Source organism: Alexandromys fortis, unplaced genomic scaffold, assembly GCF_014885135.2.
Source record: "Alexandromys fortis isolate MF-2015 unplaced genomic scaffold, M_Fortis_MF-2015_v1.1 scaffold_1, whole genome shotgun sequence".
Lineage (NCBI taxonomy): Eukaryota > Metazoa > Chordata > Mammalia > Rodentia > Cricetidae > Alexandromys > Alexandromys fortis.
The window spans coordinates 16,062,513-16,078,458 of NW_026067927.1; the positions used below are offsets into that span (position 1 = coordinate 16,062,513).

Below are 15,946 nucleotides of genomic sequence, written 5' to 3' on the forward strand. Positions count from 1 at the left end.
GGGCAATAAAAGAAGGCACCCGACATCATCTACCTTTGGCCTACACACACACGGGGAGAGAGAGAGAGAGAGAGAGAGAGAGAGAGAGAGAGAGAGAGAGAGAGAGAGAGAGAGAGAGAGAACATACAAATCATCTCTGTGCTGGTGTGTCTGGCATGAGGCACCATGGCTGGCTAATTACACAGATTTCTACATGCATGGGGAAATGGTAAGCAGAAGCTCCCTGGGCAGCAGGATGACTGGGGGTTGTATCCCCTTCCCTGCACATCCTGCATTCTTCAGTTCTTTGACACTCAGTGAGGACCACTCCTAAACGGAGAACAAGAGCAGCACGTGGCTGCCCATCTCTAGCTCAACAGCCTCTCGGAAGAAGAGACCTCTGTCTGCTCCGTGCCAGGAGGAAACAGGAAGGGAGGAAGGGATACGGCTGAAGTCAATACTCGGGAGCCTCACCCCCCCCCCCCCGCAGGTTCTTGTCATTTGTAGAACGATAAGGCCTTCAGAGTCACAGCTGATGGGAATCTGCCAGTCCTGGGTGTGACTCACTCCTTTGCAGCCTGGTTGTTCTTTTGTGAAGCCTGGAAAATAGCAGCTATTAAGAAGAGGTACAGTCATTATTAAATAATAACTAACACCTTTCCAAGATTTGTTTATGGGTATGTGAGTTGTGTGGATACGTGCTCGCGGGTGCCAAGTGCCTACAGAGGCCAATGGCTTTAGATCCCAGGGGAGCTGGAATTACACCGGGATGCGGGTGCTAGAACTGAACTAGGATCCCCTGCAAGGCAGTGTGTGCTCCTAACGGCTAAGCCATCTCTGCAGTCTCCGTAACTAACACTTTTAAACCCTTGTTAGTATCATAGCATTGGCCAAGGGGGCGTGTGTACCCTAATCCTAACATTCACGGTGTGGAAGGCAGGCATTATCCTCCTTATTTGTACTAATAGTCCAGGCAGCACTCAGCTTCTCTACTCTGGAAGTTTCTGTTCTCCCATCTGTATCTACTGTTTTAGACTGTTGACAACCAGATAAAGCAGCCCAGAGTGAGTATGTGACTTGCCACGGACAAGCCGCCAATCTGAAGCTATATCTTTCAATAGCTTTTTTTTATTTTTTTTATTTTTATTTTTTTTTGTAGTAAAAGAGAATTCTTCACCCTTTAATCAGACTAAACACTGGTAAATCTGTAGTCCCCAGCCTAGAACATATCTGTTGCCTCTGCTGTGGAGGTGAAGATGTTGGATATGACATAGGAGCTGAGAAATGTTACCTCCCTAGGGTGGAATGGAGAAACAGGTGTGATGCAGAGAAAATAATCTTTATACAGCCTCCTTAGAGATAAGAGTAAAAGACGGGAGAAGGGGGGGCAGGAGGGACAGGAGGCGGGGAGTGCAGCTTACAAACTCTTATTGGCTTTCTACAGCCTGTCTGGCAGCACCCTACCACCCCCATCTTCTGGCGCTCCCCGGACCTCTTCTCCTCCTGTGATATCTTATAAAGGGACCTGGCCTTTCTGGCTGCCTTAGGAGAGAGGACATTCCGGGGTCATCTCTCACCCCCCTCAGCTTAGTCCACCTGGAGTGCCGCTCCTCACTGACCTCCACCCCTCCTCCGCCCTCCACCCCTCATCTCTCCACCCTCAAGATAATCAAGCTGCTCAAGCCCCAGCCTTTTGAGAGGAGCCTTTCTGGAAGGTGGGTTGTCGATTCAGCACTAGGGGTGGGGAAGCAAAATGCCAGGAGGAGGAGGAGGAAGCCGTGGGGGAGTTTCTGAGTCAGAGAAGGAACGGTGCTCTGCCCAGCAGGCAGTAAAGCCACTCAGTCCACTGAGGAAGCCTGAGCCATTAACAAGGTAAGAAGAGAGTTCCTCAGCTACCATGTAAGGCAAGCATTATCCCAAGGCTGCAGGATCCAGGTATCAGATAGCATCTGACATCTAAGCTGAGGATTCTGAACCCTACAGGAAGAGGGTCGGGGGGGATGGGGGGTGAATTAGACTCTGAATCACCAAGGGAATCTTCTAGAAAAAGAAACACGCTGCTTACCAGAAGCCCTACCCAGTCAGCTCTGAAAAGTGGGAAGAACTGTTGTGATGTTGCCCAAGTGATTCTGACCTCCAGGCCTGTTTCCCTCCTGCTCGCTGATGCATGGGAGATGGGAGATGGGAGCTGCAGGTTTGGTCTGGCTTGCAGAGTGGATTGAGGCCATTAGTTAGATCAAATGAACAGAGCTATTGTACCCAGACAGTCAATCAAGCAGGCGTCAGTTGTTAGTTTTGAAAACTAGGGGAGTGGGGCCGGTGAGATCGCTCCGGGGATGTTCTTAGTTCCATTCCGGAGACCCACCTGACAGAAGGTGGGTCAGTTTCCTCGCCTGTCCTCTGACCGCCACACACTACATACATACAATGTGAATTAAAAAAAAAAAAATAGGGATGTGGCCAGCCAGCCCTGTTTTGTGTCTAGTGGGATTGTATTTTATAATTGCACCCTTGAGGGCTTCTGGAAGTCCAGAAGTGAACTGTAGGTGTGAAATTTAATGGCATTTGTAGGGCCAGCCTAGCAGCTGAGGTGGGGGAGACCTCTGTCTCGGATGGCCTTGGATAAGTCTGTTTCACTGGGGCTGAATAATCCTACAAATATAAAATAAAAATACCTGGTCCCACATTCCTTGAGGCGGCAAGAGCTCCCCACAGATACTGGTTCACTCAGACCTCATGGACAGGTATTTCCCGCTCCTTGTGCCCAGCCCTGTCTGTGGACACTCAAGACAGCATTGGTGAGGCCCTGGGCCCCACCCTTCTAGCACGGAGACTGCTCGAGTTTGTTCTTTGGAGTGTGGTAGCTCAGCGTGTCATCCCGGCACTTAGGAGGCAGAAGCGGGAGGATTGAGGTGAGTGTGGGGCCAGCTTTGGATGCGGCGTGAGACGCTGTCTTAAACAAGTTTGGTTTGTGGTCACTTTTATCTGGGAGCTTAACCCTAAGAGTTTCCCAGGTCTCTCGGCTGCTTATGACGAGGCTGGTGTCCCCAGCCCGCCTCCGTTCTTTCTGTTTGTGCAAAGCCCTTGCCTGCCGTTTCTAACTTCTGCTTTTAGGGACATCATTCCAAGAGAGAATCTAAAGTGGAGTTGCTCAAGTCTTCAGAATGCTGGCCTCTTAGATTGACACCTAGGCGGCTTGTTTAGTTGATTTTGGTCAGGACTTCCCATTTTGCTTCGAAAAGCTTGCTCCTGATTGACTGGGGAGGATCTGTAGTCCAGGCTCCTGTAGTGAGGACGCTGGAGGAAGCCCCTAACTCTGGTGCCTTCCCTCCACCCCCACCTCTAATGATGGTTCTTAAGACACGAACGTTCTGATGACTTTCCTTTTCATTCTCAAATGATGTGAGGCGCCCATCACTGAGTCATTTAGTGCACACTTGCAATCTGAGCACGCAAGAGGTGTGGGTGGGAGGGTTGGAAGTTCAAGACCATCCTCGGCTATATGACCAGTTCGGAGGGCAGCCTGAGGCACATGAAACCCTGTCTCAAACCAAGCACAAAGGGCTTTCTGCTTTTTAGCAATGTGACTCTTCCTTGTTCCCCAACTATCCTCATTGATCCGGGGGATGTAAGGAGTCTGAATCGGTTGTACCACACCATGAGCAAGCTAAGACGTGGCTTAGCTGCACCTCAATGGGAAGCCTGCAGCTGTTCCCTGTGCAGAGGCTGGGAAGCTAATGGACATTTGGGAGGCCTGGGACAGCATTGTTTACGGGAGAAAGGGGCCTGTGGGTAGTCTCTTGGAGGAAGAGTGACATTTCTCTAAATGTCTCCGGGCTCCTCAGCAAGAAGACAGCTTGGGCGGATGGGAAAGCTGACTTCGAGGGTAGAGGTGGAAGAACGGAGGAAGGAACAGGAAAGTAAAGGACAAGCAGAGGCGGGCTCTGGGCACGAGGCCTGGGGATTTGGGTTTTAGCGTGTACATGTTAGATGTGTGCTTTAGAAGGAGGTGTGGTAGCTGAGGGTGGGGAGGGCTGAGGCAGTGGGGGAAATGCCAATACCTCCAGCAGAGAATCCCAACAACAAGAGAGCGTGACTTGGGCTGGAACCGGAGGGGGAGTGTCTGCTCTCCACGGAGCTCCCTAAAGCACCAGGTACCCAGCAGCCGGCCCTCACTTCTGCCACACACAGACTGTCCCCTGCCTCTACTATTGGTTGTTAAGATGAGCTAACTCTGCCCGAGACGTGACCTAGAGTGCGCTCTAGTGGGGCAGGCAGTCACAACAGGTGCTGTTTAGATCCTGGTGACCAGGGACTAGACAAGCCTCACAAGAGCTCGCTCTTCCTGGCCAGGGCTTACACAGAGCAGAGGCAGAGGGATGGAGAAGCATCTCCATGATAGAATGGCAGGAACAAGGAGCAGGACCTTCCCCAACACCATCCTGCTGCTCTGCCCAAAAAAAAAAAAAAAAAAAAAAAAAGGATGAGGGCGGGGAAGAAAACACAGAAAGGGCCTGGCTTGGGGCCAGCAGCAGCTGGCACACAAGGAAGGCCCAGAGCCACCAAGTCCTGCAGGGCGGCATTGACCCAGGGCTGGGATGGAAGGAAATCCCTGTTTTCCTAGTTCCAGGGGGTGTTAGTTTTGGGCGAGGCAGTCACAGGACCTGCTTGTAAAACTGCAGCCCAGGCTCTGGGTGTCCGCAGGCTGAGTTCTCCTCTCCTCGACAAGCCATTGCTTCCTAGCTTTGTACCGTTTCCCATACTCAGACTATACCTAGGAAAAGCTCTCTGTCTTGTGGTAGTGGAGAGGGGAAAGTTACACTTAAACCACAATCAGCAATGACATAGTTTCCAGTTGTTCCCCCTTGGACTTCTGTTTTACAAACTGGTCATCCCCTGAACCATGAAGCCCAGAGGGCAAGACAGGAAGTTGCATTCACTGACACTGTCCCCTGTGGTAGCATTGTGGGCATGGGGGGGTTGTATGTACACATGTGAGCAAGTGAGCAAGACATGCTCATGCGTGCAGAAGCCAAGCAAGGATGTCAAGTGTCTGCACTTGAGGTAGGACCTCTCACTAGACTTTGGGGCCAGCAAGTCCCAGCCAGCCTCTTGTCTCTGTTCTCCCACAACATGGATACATGCACCCAGATGGACACAACACAGGATGCATGCACCCACATGACCACACCCGGCTTTTCTTTGGCTGCTAAGGATAAGAACTCAGGTCCCCATGCTCGGGCAGCAAGCTCATTGATCAGCCAGCCTAGCCTGTTTGGCAAGCTCTGAGCCATTGAGAAGCCCTGGCTCAAAAAGAAAGAGGGGGGAGAAAGAAATGAAGGAAGGAATAGAGAGAGGGAGGGAAGGAGGGAGGGAAAAGGAAGGAAGGAAGGGGTATGCTATATGAAGAATGAAATGACACCAAAAGTTTCACAGTGGTCCTCACTCAAACAGGCACACATACGCATACACACAAAAAATAGAGAAAAAGGCTGACCCTCAATTGATGCTTTAGGTATATCTAGAGGGAAAACATGGCTGGCAATGGGAGAGATGGGGGGGGGTGCCACTGCCACACAGACTCTGGTGAGGGTTATGACACACTTCCAGAATGTCTAAGGGGACTTCCAAGGGAAGCCCGAGAGCTGGCAAAGCATGTCCTACCTCTTGAGGAAGCAAATTGCAAGCTCCAAGAATCACCTCTGTGGCTGCCTCCTCCTCCTCCCAAATCCACTCTCAATACTTCCCTCCAGGTTCACAGGCAGCATGAAGGCTGCCTGGCAATGGCTGTCTAAATCACACACACGTGCACGCACACACACACTCGTGTACGCATGTGCTTTTTGACTCCACATTTCACTTCTGGGGATTTAATCTTACAAGTGTGTAGACAAGAAGCCCGTGACTGAAGCCTTTGAAATAAGGGGAGCTTGGAAACCCAGGAGTCCTTGGCTAGATAGATTGTTGTGTCCGTACAATAGATGGTAGAGAGAAACAAGGAAGTGCTTTGTGTTCTGTGTCCCTGTGTCCTTTGTGTTCTATAATACACTGATCAAAAACAAAAAAAAAAAAAAAAAAAAAAAAAAAAAAGCAAAGAGCTGTGGGTCGGGCGGATGCCTTGCTGTGTCTCTTCCTAAGAGGGAAATCGCTAAGGGTTTATAAACATCTAAATCTCCTCGTGTGTTTGAACTACAGCTGAACTGACAGAGTAACATGAACCCACTGTTATGTAGCAGAGATAACTAGGCAGGTTTGGAAGTGAGTTTTCACTGTGGACTAACGACAAGATAAATACTGGCTCTTAGAAACTGGCACAAGGCAACCAAGTCACTAGGACAGTTCCTCTAGGGGAAGGCTGTGACCTCTTTGAAACTGTGTCACTTAACTTACCCCTGCCTACAGAGAGCTCTGAGAATGTCCTAACTTCCCCTACAAACCCAACTGCTTGTAGCAAGATCCCCCCCCCCCCCACTTGTCTTCAGCAAGACAGAGACCTGGGTCCTGGTAGGCCAGGATATAGCCAACAAGCGCTCTTCTAGCCTCTTCCCTCCTGCGTGGAGTCTTAAGAAAGCCACGTTTCAGTTCTTACTCTACGGGCTTCATGTTCATGAGAACCAGTCTTTTCAAAACAACTGGAACCATAAAGACCCCATTTGAGCAGGCAAGGCAGGACATTTGTTTATTATTTTTGTCCTGTGGCAATTTCATATATGCATATAATTTAATGATATTCACCCCCTATTCCTATCCGCGCAAATCTAATTAAACTCAATGGGTCCTCAAAAAATATTTTTTAAGTTGTGAATGATGACTAGAATGAGAGGGTCAGTGGTGACAGAGGACAGGAGAGAGTACTAGGATATGTGAGTATCCACACATATCATATATGAGTATAAAATGGCAATGTAAGACTCACTACTTTGTGCATTTAAAATACACTAATAAATATAAACATTTAAAAAGCTGGGCTTAGTGGCTCGATCCTATGATTCCAGCACTTAGGAGGCTGAGGCAAAAGAATCAACAGGAGTTTAGGGCTATCGTGGGCTACATTGTAAGATGCAGGCCAGCCTACCTCAAAATTACAACAAAAACACAAACTTTTGAAAAGGGAATCTAGTAAGAGTCAGACAAACTAACCTCCCAGAGCTAAGAGCACAGACAAATTATCCATTCCTGTTCTAGTTTTGTTTCTGTTGTTGTGACAAAGTATCCTGGGCGGAACAACTTAGACCTGGAAAGGTTGCCTGACTTACAGGTGTCCGGCTACAGCCCCTTATCGCAGGGAAATCCCAGAGGTGGGCGCTACCCGGGGACCGGTGCTCACATTCAGGGTGGATCCTCCGCCTTAACAATCAGACAGTTCCCCACAGACATGCCCACAGGCCAAGCTGATCTAGACAGTTCCTCAGTTAATCTTCTCCGGTCACTTAGGTCCTGGGAAGCTGAAAAGGAAAACCTACCCAGCAGAGATGTAAAACCTATCTTAGAGACTGAAATGGAAGTCGTTCTAACAGTGCTTAAGTTTTCATTAGCACTCAGGGCCTCGCCTATGGAGGCAGGAGCTCTACCATTGTGTCCCGCATAGCGGGGTCCTGGGAACATGATTGGGGCGACATGGGAATGAAGTAATGACATGGTAGACTGTGCTCACCCTGATGGGGGGCACCTGCGACACAACCCCACAACTCAGTGGGTTTATTGTGTACTAGACAAAGGGAAGGGGCTAGCTAGCTTCAGATGGGGGGGCTCTGTAGGAGAGCAGTCTCCGGCAGTAAACATCCCAGACGAGGGTTGATGCTTTCTGTACACACTGTCAACCTTTGTACTAGGACCAGAGGAAGGTCGCCGTTTCTACAGGGGTCCTTGTTATGGCCATGCTCATATCGATGATGTGTACTCTCAGGACTCCACCCACTCCTCACACATTCACTCGGGACCTCCTCCACTCCCTACACTTGTAGGCCCTCTTTAGTATATTTCTTTTATTTTTGAGAGAGGGCCTTACTGAATGACTCTGGCAGGCCTTGAACTTGCAATCCTCCTACTTCTGCCTCCCGTGTACACAGGGTTATAGGCATGTACCACCTAAAGGAAGAGATTGCAATTGATGATGATACCTGTCATCAGGAGAATAGCAAGCCCTTCCCTTCTTTACTAAGGCACAAGGGAGGAGAATCTCTAGGACACGTGATGATATATATGCATTAGCACCTTGTTGCTGTTCATATTTATGCTCTGTGTCTCCTGGTTATTTATATCAAGAAATCATTCGAACCAGAATGATGCAGAAAAGAGCAATAAAACCTCTAAGAGGGACTAGAGAGATGACTCACTGGTTAAGAGCACTGGCTGCTCTTACTGAGGAGCAGGGGTCAGTTCCCGGCATCCACATGCTGCCTAGCAAGCATCTATAACTCTAGTGCCCAAGCATCCAGCACCCTCTTCTGGTCTCCAAGGATACTGTATGCATGTGAATGATAAACCAACACTCACACACATAAGGTAAAACAACTGATTTTTAAAACTGTTTAGGAGGGAGACACCAGCATGGCACTTGATACCAGACTATCTTTATTCTTTTTAGAAAGTGTGTGTGTGTGTGTGTGTGTGTGTGTGTGTATGCATGTGGGTGTATTTGCACACGTGCACCTGTGGAGGGTAGAAGACAACTCGCAGGGGCCAGTTCCCTCCTTCCAATATTTTCATCCTGGGTATCAGACTCAGGTTTATTAGCAGGTACTGTTACCTGCTAAGCCCTCTTGCTGACTTTGGTGCACGCTCTCTTTCTCTGCCCCTCTCTCTGCATTGAAATACATACTTTCCATTATTATATGGTTTTTACTATATTTTGTTAGTTCTTTGAGTATTTCATACGTGCATACAATCCTCCCCCAACTTTTCTCAGATTCACTCTCACCTCCTCACCCCTCCCACACACCCCAAATTTCATGCCCCCCCTTTTTTAAGTACCCCACCAAGTCCGGTTTGTGGAATCAGGAATAAAGGCCATCCACTGCAGCATGGCTGACCTACCAAGCCCCCACACGAAGGTCTTTTCATATAAAATAAGCCGTCACTGTGCAAAGAGTGAAGTCCGGGCTTCCACCAGTCTTCATGGATTTTTATGTGAATTACAAATGCAAACGTGTTCTTTAAATATTGAAAATCTAGCGACCGGAACACCCTCCTAACACCTTCTTCTGTTATAGCTTTGTATAATGAACATCTGAGTTCCTGATGAGGAGGTGATCATGTCTGGTGTTCTGCAGTACAGTCCTGAGTAGGTTTGCAAAGCAGCCAGGCATTTCCCAAGCTGAAGCCCTGTGACCAAACAGCCCCGGGTGTCTCAGACCAGCTCCTAACCTGGCTTACCACACTTCTGTAGAATCAATGGTTCTGCTGAAATGGTTTCAGCTCATTTGTCATCTGCAGAGGCACAAAGTTAGCTGTGGATCCCCTCCCCCACGTTCTTAGTCCCATGGGATGAGGCTAAGTAAGAAGGAACCCCATGCCCCATTGATGTATGGCTCTGCCACAAAGGAGAAAGCTCTAAAGCCAGGCAGTTTGACAGCCTTCATCCTTAGCCTTCAGGAGAGTGCAGTGGGAAAGTCCCAGGCTTCATCAGACAGAGGCTTTGCCTGCAGGCCACTCTGTCAGGGGTGTAGAAGGCGCAGGGTGTGGCAGTGTCCCTTATATCGAGTGAATGTAGCTGAGTAGGGAGGGATGTTCTTGGTAGTTCAGTGGACAAGAAAGACCAGAGGGGGAAGTTTTAAAGACAGTAAAATACAGAACACAACGATCCAATAAGAACCAAGAAGCCAGAATTACTCTGCAGGGGGATTTGGACGAGGGCTTGCAGGAAGTTTCTGAATTTTTACCTTGCTCCTTGGAGGGGGTCCAAGAGAAGCCAGAAGGTAGATGCCACCATAGCCTGACTCAGCCCCCTCCCTCTGCTTACCCTTTAAAGGTCTTCTACTTCCAAAGGATGATACTGCCTAAGAAAGGGAAGCTGCTGCTGTTCCTGGGTTCCCAGATGATAATTGCCGCGCTCTTCTTCCATACGTTCAGACATACGGGCTTTGTCCAGAACGAAGAAGAGTCCAGGAGGCCCGTGCATGTGCTGGTCCTGTCTTCCTGGCGGTCAGGATCTTCTTTTGTGGGGCAGGTTTTTGGGCAACACCCGGATGTCTTCTACCTGATGGAGCCCGCCTGGCACGTGTGGATGAGTTTCACCAGCAGCACGGCCTGGAAGCTGCACATGGCTTCGCGGGACCTTCTGCGTTCGGTCTTCCTGTGTGACATGAGCGTCTTTGATGCCTACATGAAGCCAGGTCCCCGAAAACAGTCCAGCCTCTTCCAATGGGAGCAAAGCCGGGCCCTGTGCTCGTCACCTGTCTGTGACTTCTTCTCTAGTGACCAGATCAGCTCGCCTGGGCCTTGTAAGCGCCTCTGTTCCCAGAAGCCCTTTGATATGGTGGAGAAGGCCTGCAGCTCTCACAGTCACGTGGTACTCAAGGAGGTGCGCTTCTTCAACCTGCAGGCCCTTTACCCACTTCTCACAGACCCTTCCCTCAACCTGCACATCGTACACCTGATCCGAGACCCCCGGGCTGTGTTCCGATCTCGGGAACACACCAGAGGGGACCTCATGATTGATAGTCGCATTGTGCTGGGGGAACATTTGAAAACGATCAAGGAGGAAGATTACCCCTATTATACCATGCAGATCATCTGCAAAAGCCACGTGGACATAATCAAGGCCATCCAAGCCCTGCCTGAGGCTCTACAGCAGCGCTTCCTGCTCCTGAGGTACGAGGACCTGGTTCGGGAACCCCTGGCCCAGACCTCCAGGCTATACAAATTTGTGGGGTTGAAATTCTTGCCCCATCTCCAAACCTGGGTTCACAACGTCACCCGTGGCAAAAGTATGAATCAGCCTTCCTTTGCCACTAATGCCAGGAATGCCCTGAACATCTCCCAGGCATGGCGTTGGTCCTTGCCTTATGAAAAGGTTTCCCGGCTTCAAGATGTCTGTAGTGAGGCTATGGATTTGCTGGGCTACCTCCCAGCCAAATCCAAACAAGAGCAAGGCAACCTGTTACTGGATCTTTTGTCTTCTCCACACACCTTGGGGCAACTCTAGCGAGAAGGCTTAGGAGACCAGTCTGTACCAGTTGGTTCCAGCCTCAGCCACCACGAAATGATCCCAAGCCTTAACAGTGTCACGAGATGAGCAAGCTGAGCGTCAATTGGGCCTCCACAGGCCCAAGCAGAAGTCTTTGTGTCTATACTGAGATACACACTACATCTGAGCATAAAGTCAAGAATCTTGGAAATACTCAGGGACCTTGAGCAGCCCCTTCAGCCCACCAAGCAAGACTTCCACCTCTCTTCTCTACTTGACCTTCCCACCCGTGCATACCTCAGAGACTATGGCCTGGAGGCCACTAGACACACCAGGCAGCGTCCTTGGAGCAAGTCCATAAACCTCCTGTCCACAGCTCCCCAACAAGAAGGGGAAGAACAAAGACCAGGGAAATGGGGCTTTCACCAAAGAACTCCCAGCAACTTCCACAGAGACCCTCAGATTCGAGGCAGCAGGCACAGGGGTGGTTGCTTACCTGTGAGTCTGCTGATAGCACTACCAGTAACCACAAACAGGCAGCAAACACCTTGCCCAATAGGACCAGCGCTCAAGTTCACGGTGCGATTGGTCCGGATGGCATCTCTCTCCAGTGTTTACCAGTGTTTATCTGTGAAACTGTCCTCCAGTAATATGAAAATTATAGCCCAAGCTTCTGTTTTGAATTCCTCTTGTATGTTTTCTGACTACCAGTAGACATTCATTCTCATGGGGCTCTAACAATGGGCATAAACATCTTTGTAGAGGGTTTTTTTTTTATTGTCTTTTGCTATTGTCTAACACATAAAAAATCACTATCACTTTTGGATGAATTGAGCCTCTGTTGTCTTAAGAACTGGTGGAAGGTAGCTGCCTTAGCTGCTTGTCTGTTGCTGCAAGAGAACACCACTGCAGAAAGCAACTTTGGGGAGAAGGGGTTTGTTTGGTTGATAGTCCCAGTGGGGTACAGTACATCACCGTGGGTAAGGTATGGTAGCAGGGGTATGAGGCTGGCAGATCATATTTCACCCACACACAGGAAGCAGAGAGAAAGAACAGGAAGTTGGGCCAGGCTGTAAAACCTGAAAACCCACCCCCAGTGACACACTTCCTCCAGCAAGGCTCCACCTGGAAATTCTGTAATTTCTTCAAACAGCACCTCCTAGAGACCAAGTGATGAACTACACGAACCCATGTGGGACATTATATACTCAAATACAATAGCTGACAACCAGCAACTCAGCCCTTCCCTGTGAAATACGTTTAACAATGTGTGTATCACCCTGGGATCTCTGCACACAATTCTTTGACTCTAATTCCTCAGCCAGAAGACCTCAATTCTAGTATTTCTCTCCTCCTGTTGCTAACAGTCAGCTCCCCTAATAAGGAAAGTTGTTTCTCCCAGTCTTTGCAGATGTCCCCAGATCCCGCAGTGATCTAGGACCACTGTGTACAAATGCACACCACCAGGTGCTTCCTCACGTCTGGTGGATCAGAGCCTCTCAGTGTGGGATTCTGGATGCTCATTGCACCACCTTGCTGGCTCTCCAGGCCCTACTGACGTCTCCTGGCACAAGGTACCCCCTATGTTAGGCAGCAACAAAATTCACCTCCTGGCCCCAAGACATGCTGAACATATGTCTTTACCACTGGGGTAAAAAGAACAAGGGGTGATATCTATAGAAAGTGCTGGAGAGATGGCTCAGAGTATATACTGCTCTTGGAGAGGACCTGAGTTCAGTTCCTGGCACCTAAGTTGTGTGACTCACAATCAATCTCCTGTAACTCCAGCTTGAGGGTCTGAATATCTTTTCTGACAGTCTTACAAACATTGCACACACACACACACACACACACACACACACACACACACACACACAGAGAGGGGGGGGGTCTGAATTTTATGAGCCTCTGAGCTCTGAATGGTTGGGGTTTTTTTTTTATATATAACTCATTGAGTCCAAACCCGACAGAATCTGCCATTTTTCATTTTCCTTTGACTCATCAATGTTTCTCACTTCATCAAGTTTCTCCTCCACTGTTCTTCTGAGCATCAACGAGCACCCCATCATCTGCCATACTTGCATGAGGATGTTGTAGGAACCCACTTGTTTGTTCCCAGCTGCCAAACCAGAAATAACCACACAGACACTGTATTAATTAAACCATTGCTTGGCCTATTAGCTCTAGCTGATTATTGGCTAGCTCTTGCATCTTAATTTAACCCATTTCTATTAATCTGTGTATCGCCACGTGGCTGTGGCTTACCGGCAAGGTTCCCTCTGGCATCTGTCTCTGGCAGGGGCTACATGGCTTCTCCCTGACTCTGCCTTCTTTCTCCCAGCATTCAGTTCAGTTTTCCCTGCCTAGCTCTACTCTACCCTATCACAGGTCAAAGCAGTTTCTTTTTTCATTAACCAATAAAAGCAACACATATACAGAAGGACATCCCACACCATGAGGACCTGAGCTCGCCCGCTCAGAACCCATGGTAAAACACTGGGCATCTATACTCACAGTGTTGCTGTGCAGAAGGGAACTGGAGATTTCTGAAGCTCATTGACCACCTAACCTGACCAAAGGTATGAGCTCCAGGTTTAATTAGAGACCTCATCTCAAAATTAGAGACCTCTCTCATCTCCAAAAATAGAGTGCAGGGGCTGGAGAGATGGCTCAACAATTAGGAGAACTGGCTTCTCTTCCAGGGGACCTGGGTTCAATTCCTAGCACCCACACGATGTCCCACGACCATCTGAAACTCCAGTCCCAAGTGATCCAGTACCCTCTTCTGACCTCCAAGACATGCATGTGGTACACAAACTTACATGCAGGCGAAACACCTATATGCCTAATAAATTAATTAAAAAATAAGGTGAAAAGCAATAGGGGACTTCAACCAGAATTTAATGGCATTTCTATCTATAACTCCTGTGCGGTTTTACTTTGTATGTAATGACAGCAATTGCTAACATTTTAACAAAGTTTAATTAAAACTGTTTTATTTTCAACTTGTGAATAGTGGCTATATAACGGTAGAATCAGTTTATGGTGATTTTTATACAAAACCTGACCTTGTGTTAATCTGTATTATCTTTTCAAGTTATAGCTTAAAATTTACTATATGATGGGTTACGCCTAGTCCTAAACATAATCTCTGCATGTATATTATCATAATTCTATTGAATTACTTTTATAGACTGGGAAAGTAAAATTTGTTAAATGAATATATATGAATGACATGGGCCACTTAGCAATAAATCTGACGGACACTAGTCAGGAGAGCCCAATGCCAGCCCTCCTGCTGGCAGACAGTCGCAGGATTGTGACTCTTCTCACAAATGTCTCTGGCTCTCCATAGTACTGCAGAAAAGTAGCTCCCAAGAGCCTGAGCCTGGCTGTGGCATTCCGCTAACTCTGTCTTCATTCATTCATTCATTCATTCATTTATTCATTCATGTAACAGGCACTACCATAGGCCAAGGGATGTCCTGGGTGTTGGTGCTGAGACCATGTGGGGACAAACAGTAGCCGGGTCGATGTGAGTGCAGGGCACGTGGTCAGGGAATGAGGAGGGTGCAGAAGTCTAAGGGTCATTTGAGGGAGAGTCTTCCTGGAAATAGGGAGGGGCACGCCATGCAGAGATCTGGGAACAGACACCCTGACAACACCCTGGCAAATGCCCAAGCCAGCATAGACGATACCAAAAAGCATCTCTGAGGGCTATGACGCTTTCAGTAATGACGGTCTCATGAAAGATAAAGAAGTACAAGTGCGGCAGGGAGGGCAATAGACCTGTGGAATTGTGCTGCCTGGTGGCTCTGCCACTGCCGGCTGGGTTTCCTTGTGTCTCCGTGTTCGCATTCATGAGCGCAGGGCGGGCAGCGTTAACTGCGTCACTGCTCGCACAGGGCATCCTTACCGAGCTCTTACAGGTGTTAGCTGACACAGCACAGGCAGCTCGAACAGTAATGGGCCCTTGCTGAGCCAGGCATTGCCAATCACATGGAGGAGATTGATCGTGGTTCCCTGAGTTTTATACAACAGTGGCTCACAAGAAGTGTTTTAGCATTATTCGATTGGCATTCCGTGGTTGCGCATTTTTCTCTGGGGTATTTGGAGCTGTCACACTTAGGTTGGGGTGCTGTGGGCATCAGTCGGACAGGAAGCAGTGTACAGGGAAGCTTCCCAGAGTAGAGAATCATCTGGTCCACGGAACATGCGGCCATGGAGAAACCCTCCTCCACGTGGGTTTCTCTTGATCTCTTCACTCCTGTCCAGATGAATGAGCTGTCTAGACTGAAGACAGGTCAGACCCGAGGCTCCCGACCTTTCCTAGTCACCTCAGTAGGTGGTAGGGTAGGTCAGGAGAGGACAAGTCGGATTCCTTCTGGACTATGGTTCCTGAGAAGCTAATCCATGAGTTCGCTACAGAGAGAGTTCCAAGACAACCGGAACTACACAGCAAAACCCTGTCTTGAAAAACAAAACAAAAAAAGAAGGAAGGAAAGAAGGAAGGAAGGAAGGAAGGAAGGAAGGAAGGAAGGAAGGAAGGAAGGAAGGAATTGGGGGTAGGGATGAATATGACCAAAATATGTTGTACGTATATATGGAATTCTCAAAGGATCAGTTTTCTGCATTTAAAGTACAGAGCTGTGTCGTGAGAGGCGAGGAGAAAGGAGTTCAAGACAGAGGTGCAGGCAGACAGGCAGACTGGGACCCTCCATTCACAGGTAGCACTGGGCCCTAACCTGCAGCCCAGTGCTGCCACGGACAGTGTATGCTTTCTCCACTACCCTTAATCCTGTCTAGATCCTTCCCCGTCCCTCTCTCTTTCTTTCATTT

The 15,946-nt window shown here is 48.7% G+C and overlaps 1 protein-coding gene across 4 annotated transcripts; it reads left to right on the forward strand.

Annotated features, from left to right (window-relative positions):
* Window positions 1-580: 580 nt before the first annotated feature.
* Chst4 (carbohydrate sulfotransferase 4) lies at window positions 581-11,937 on the forward strand. Of its 4 annotated transcripts, none has more exons than XM_050143523.1 (2): window positions 581-605; window positions 9,950-11,937. In XM_050143523.1, exon 2 carries the CDS (start codon window positions 9,968-9,970, stop codon window positions 11,123-11,125), a length of 1,158 nt encoding a protein of 385 aa, XP_049999480.1. In that variant the 5' UTR covers window positions 581-605; window positions 9,950-9,967; the 3' UTR covers window positions 11,126-11,937. The 4 variants fall into 4 exon arrangements, with proteins under 4 accessions (XP_049999480.1, XP_049999477.1, XP_049999478.1 ...); XM_050143520.1 differs by lacking the exon at window positions 581-605 and adding an exon at window positions 1,451-1,694; XM_050143521.1 differs by lacking the exon at window positions 581-605 and adding an exon at window positions 1,719-1,851.
* Window positions 11,938-15,946: the final 4,009 nt, after the last annotated feature.

What these genes read in the sequence shown, in the direction of transcription:
- Chst4 (XM_050143523.1), top strand. Translation starts at nt 9,968, where the DNA reads ATGATACTGCCTAAGAAAGGGAAGCTGCTGCTGTTCCTGGGTTCCCAG.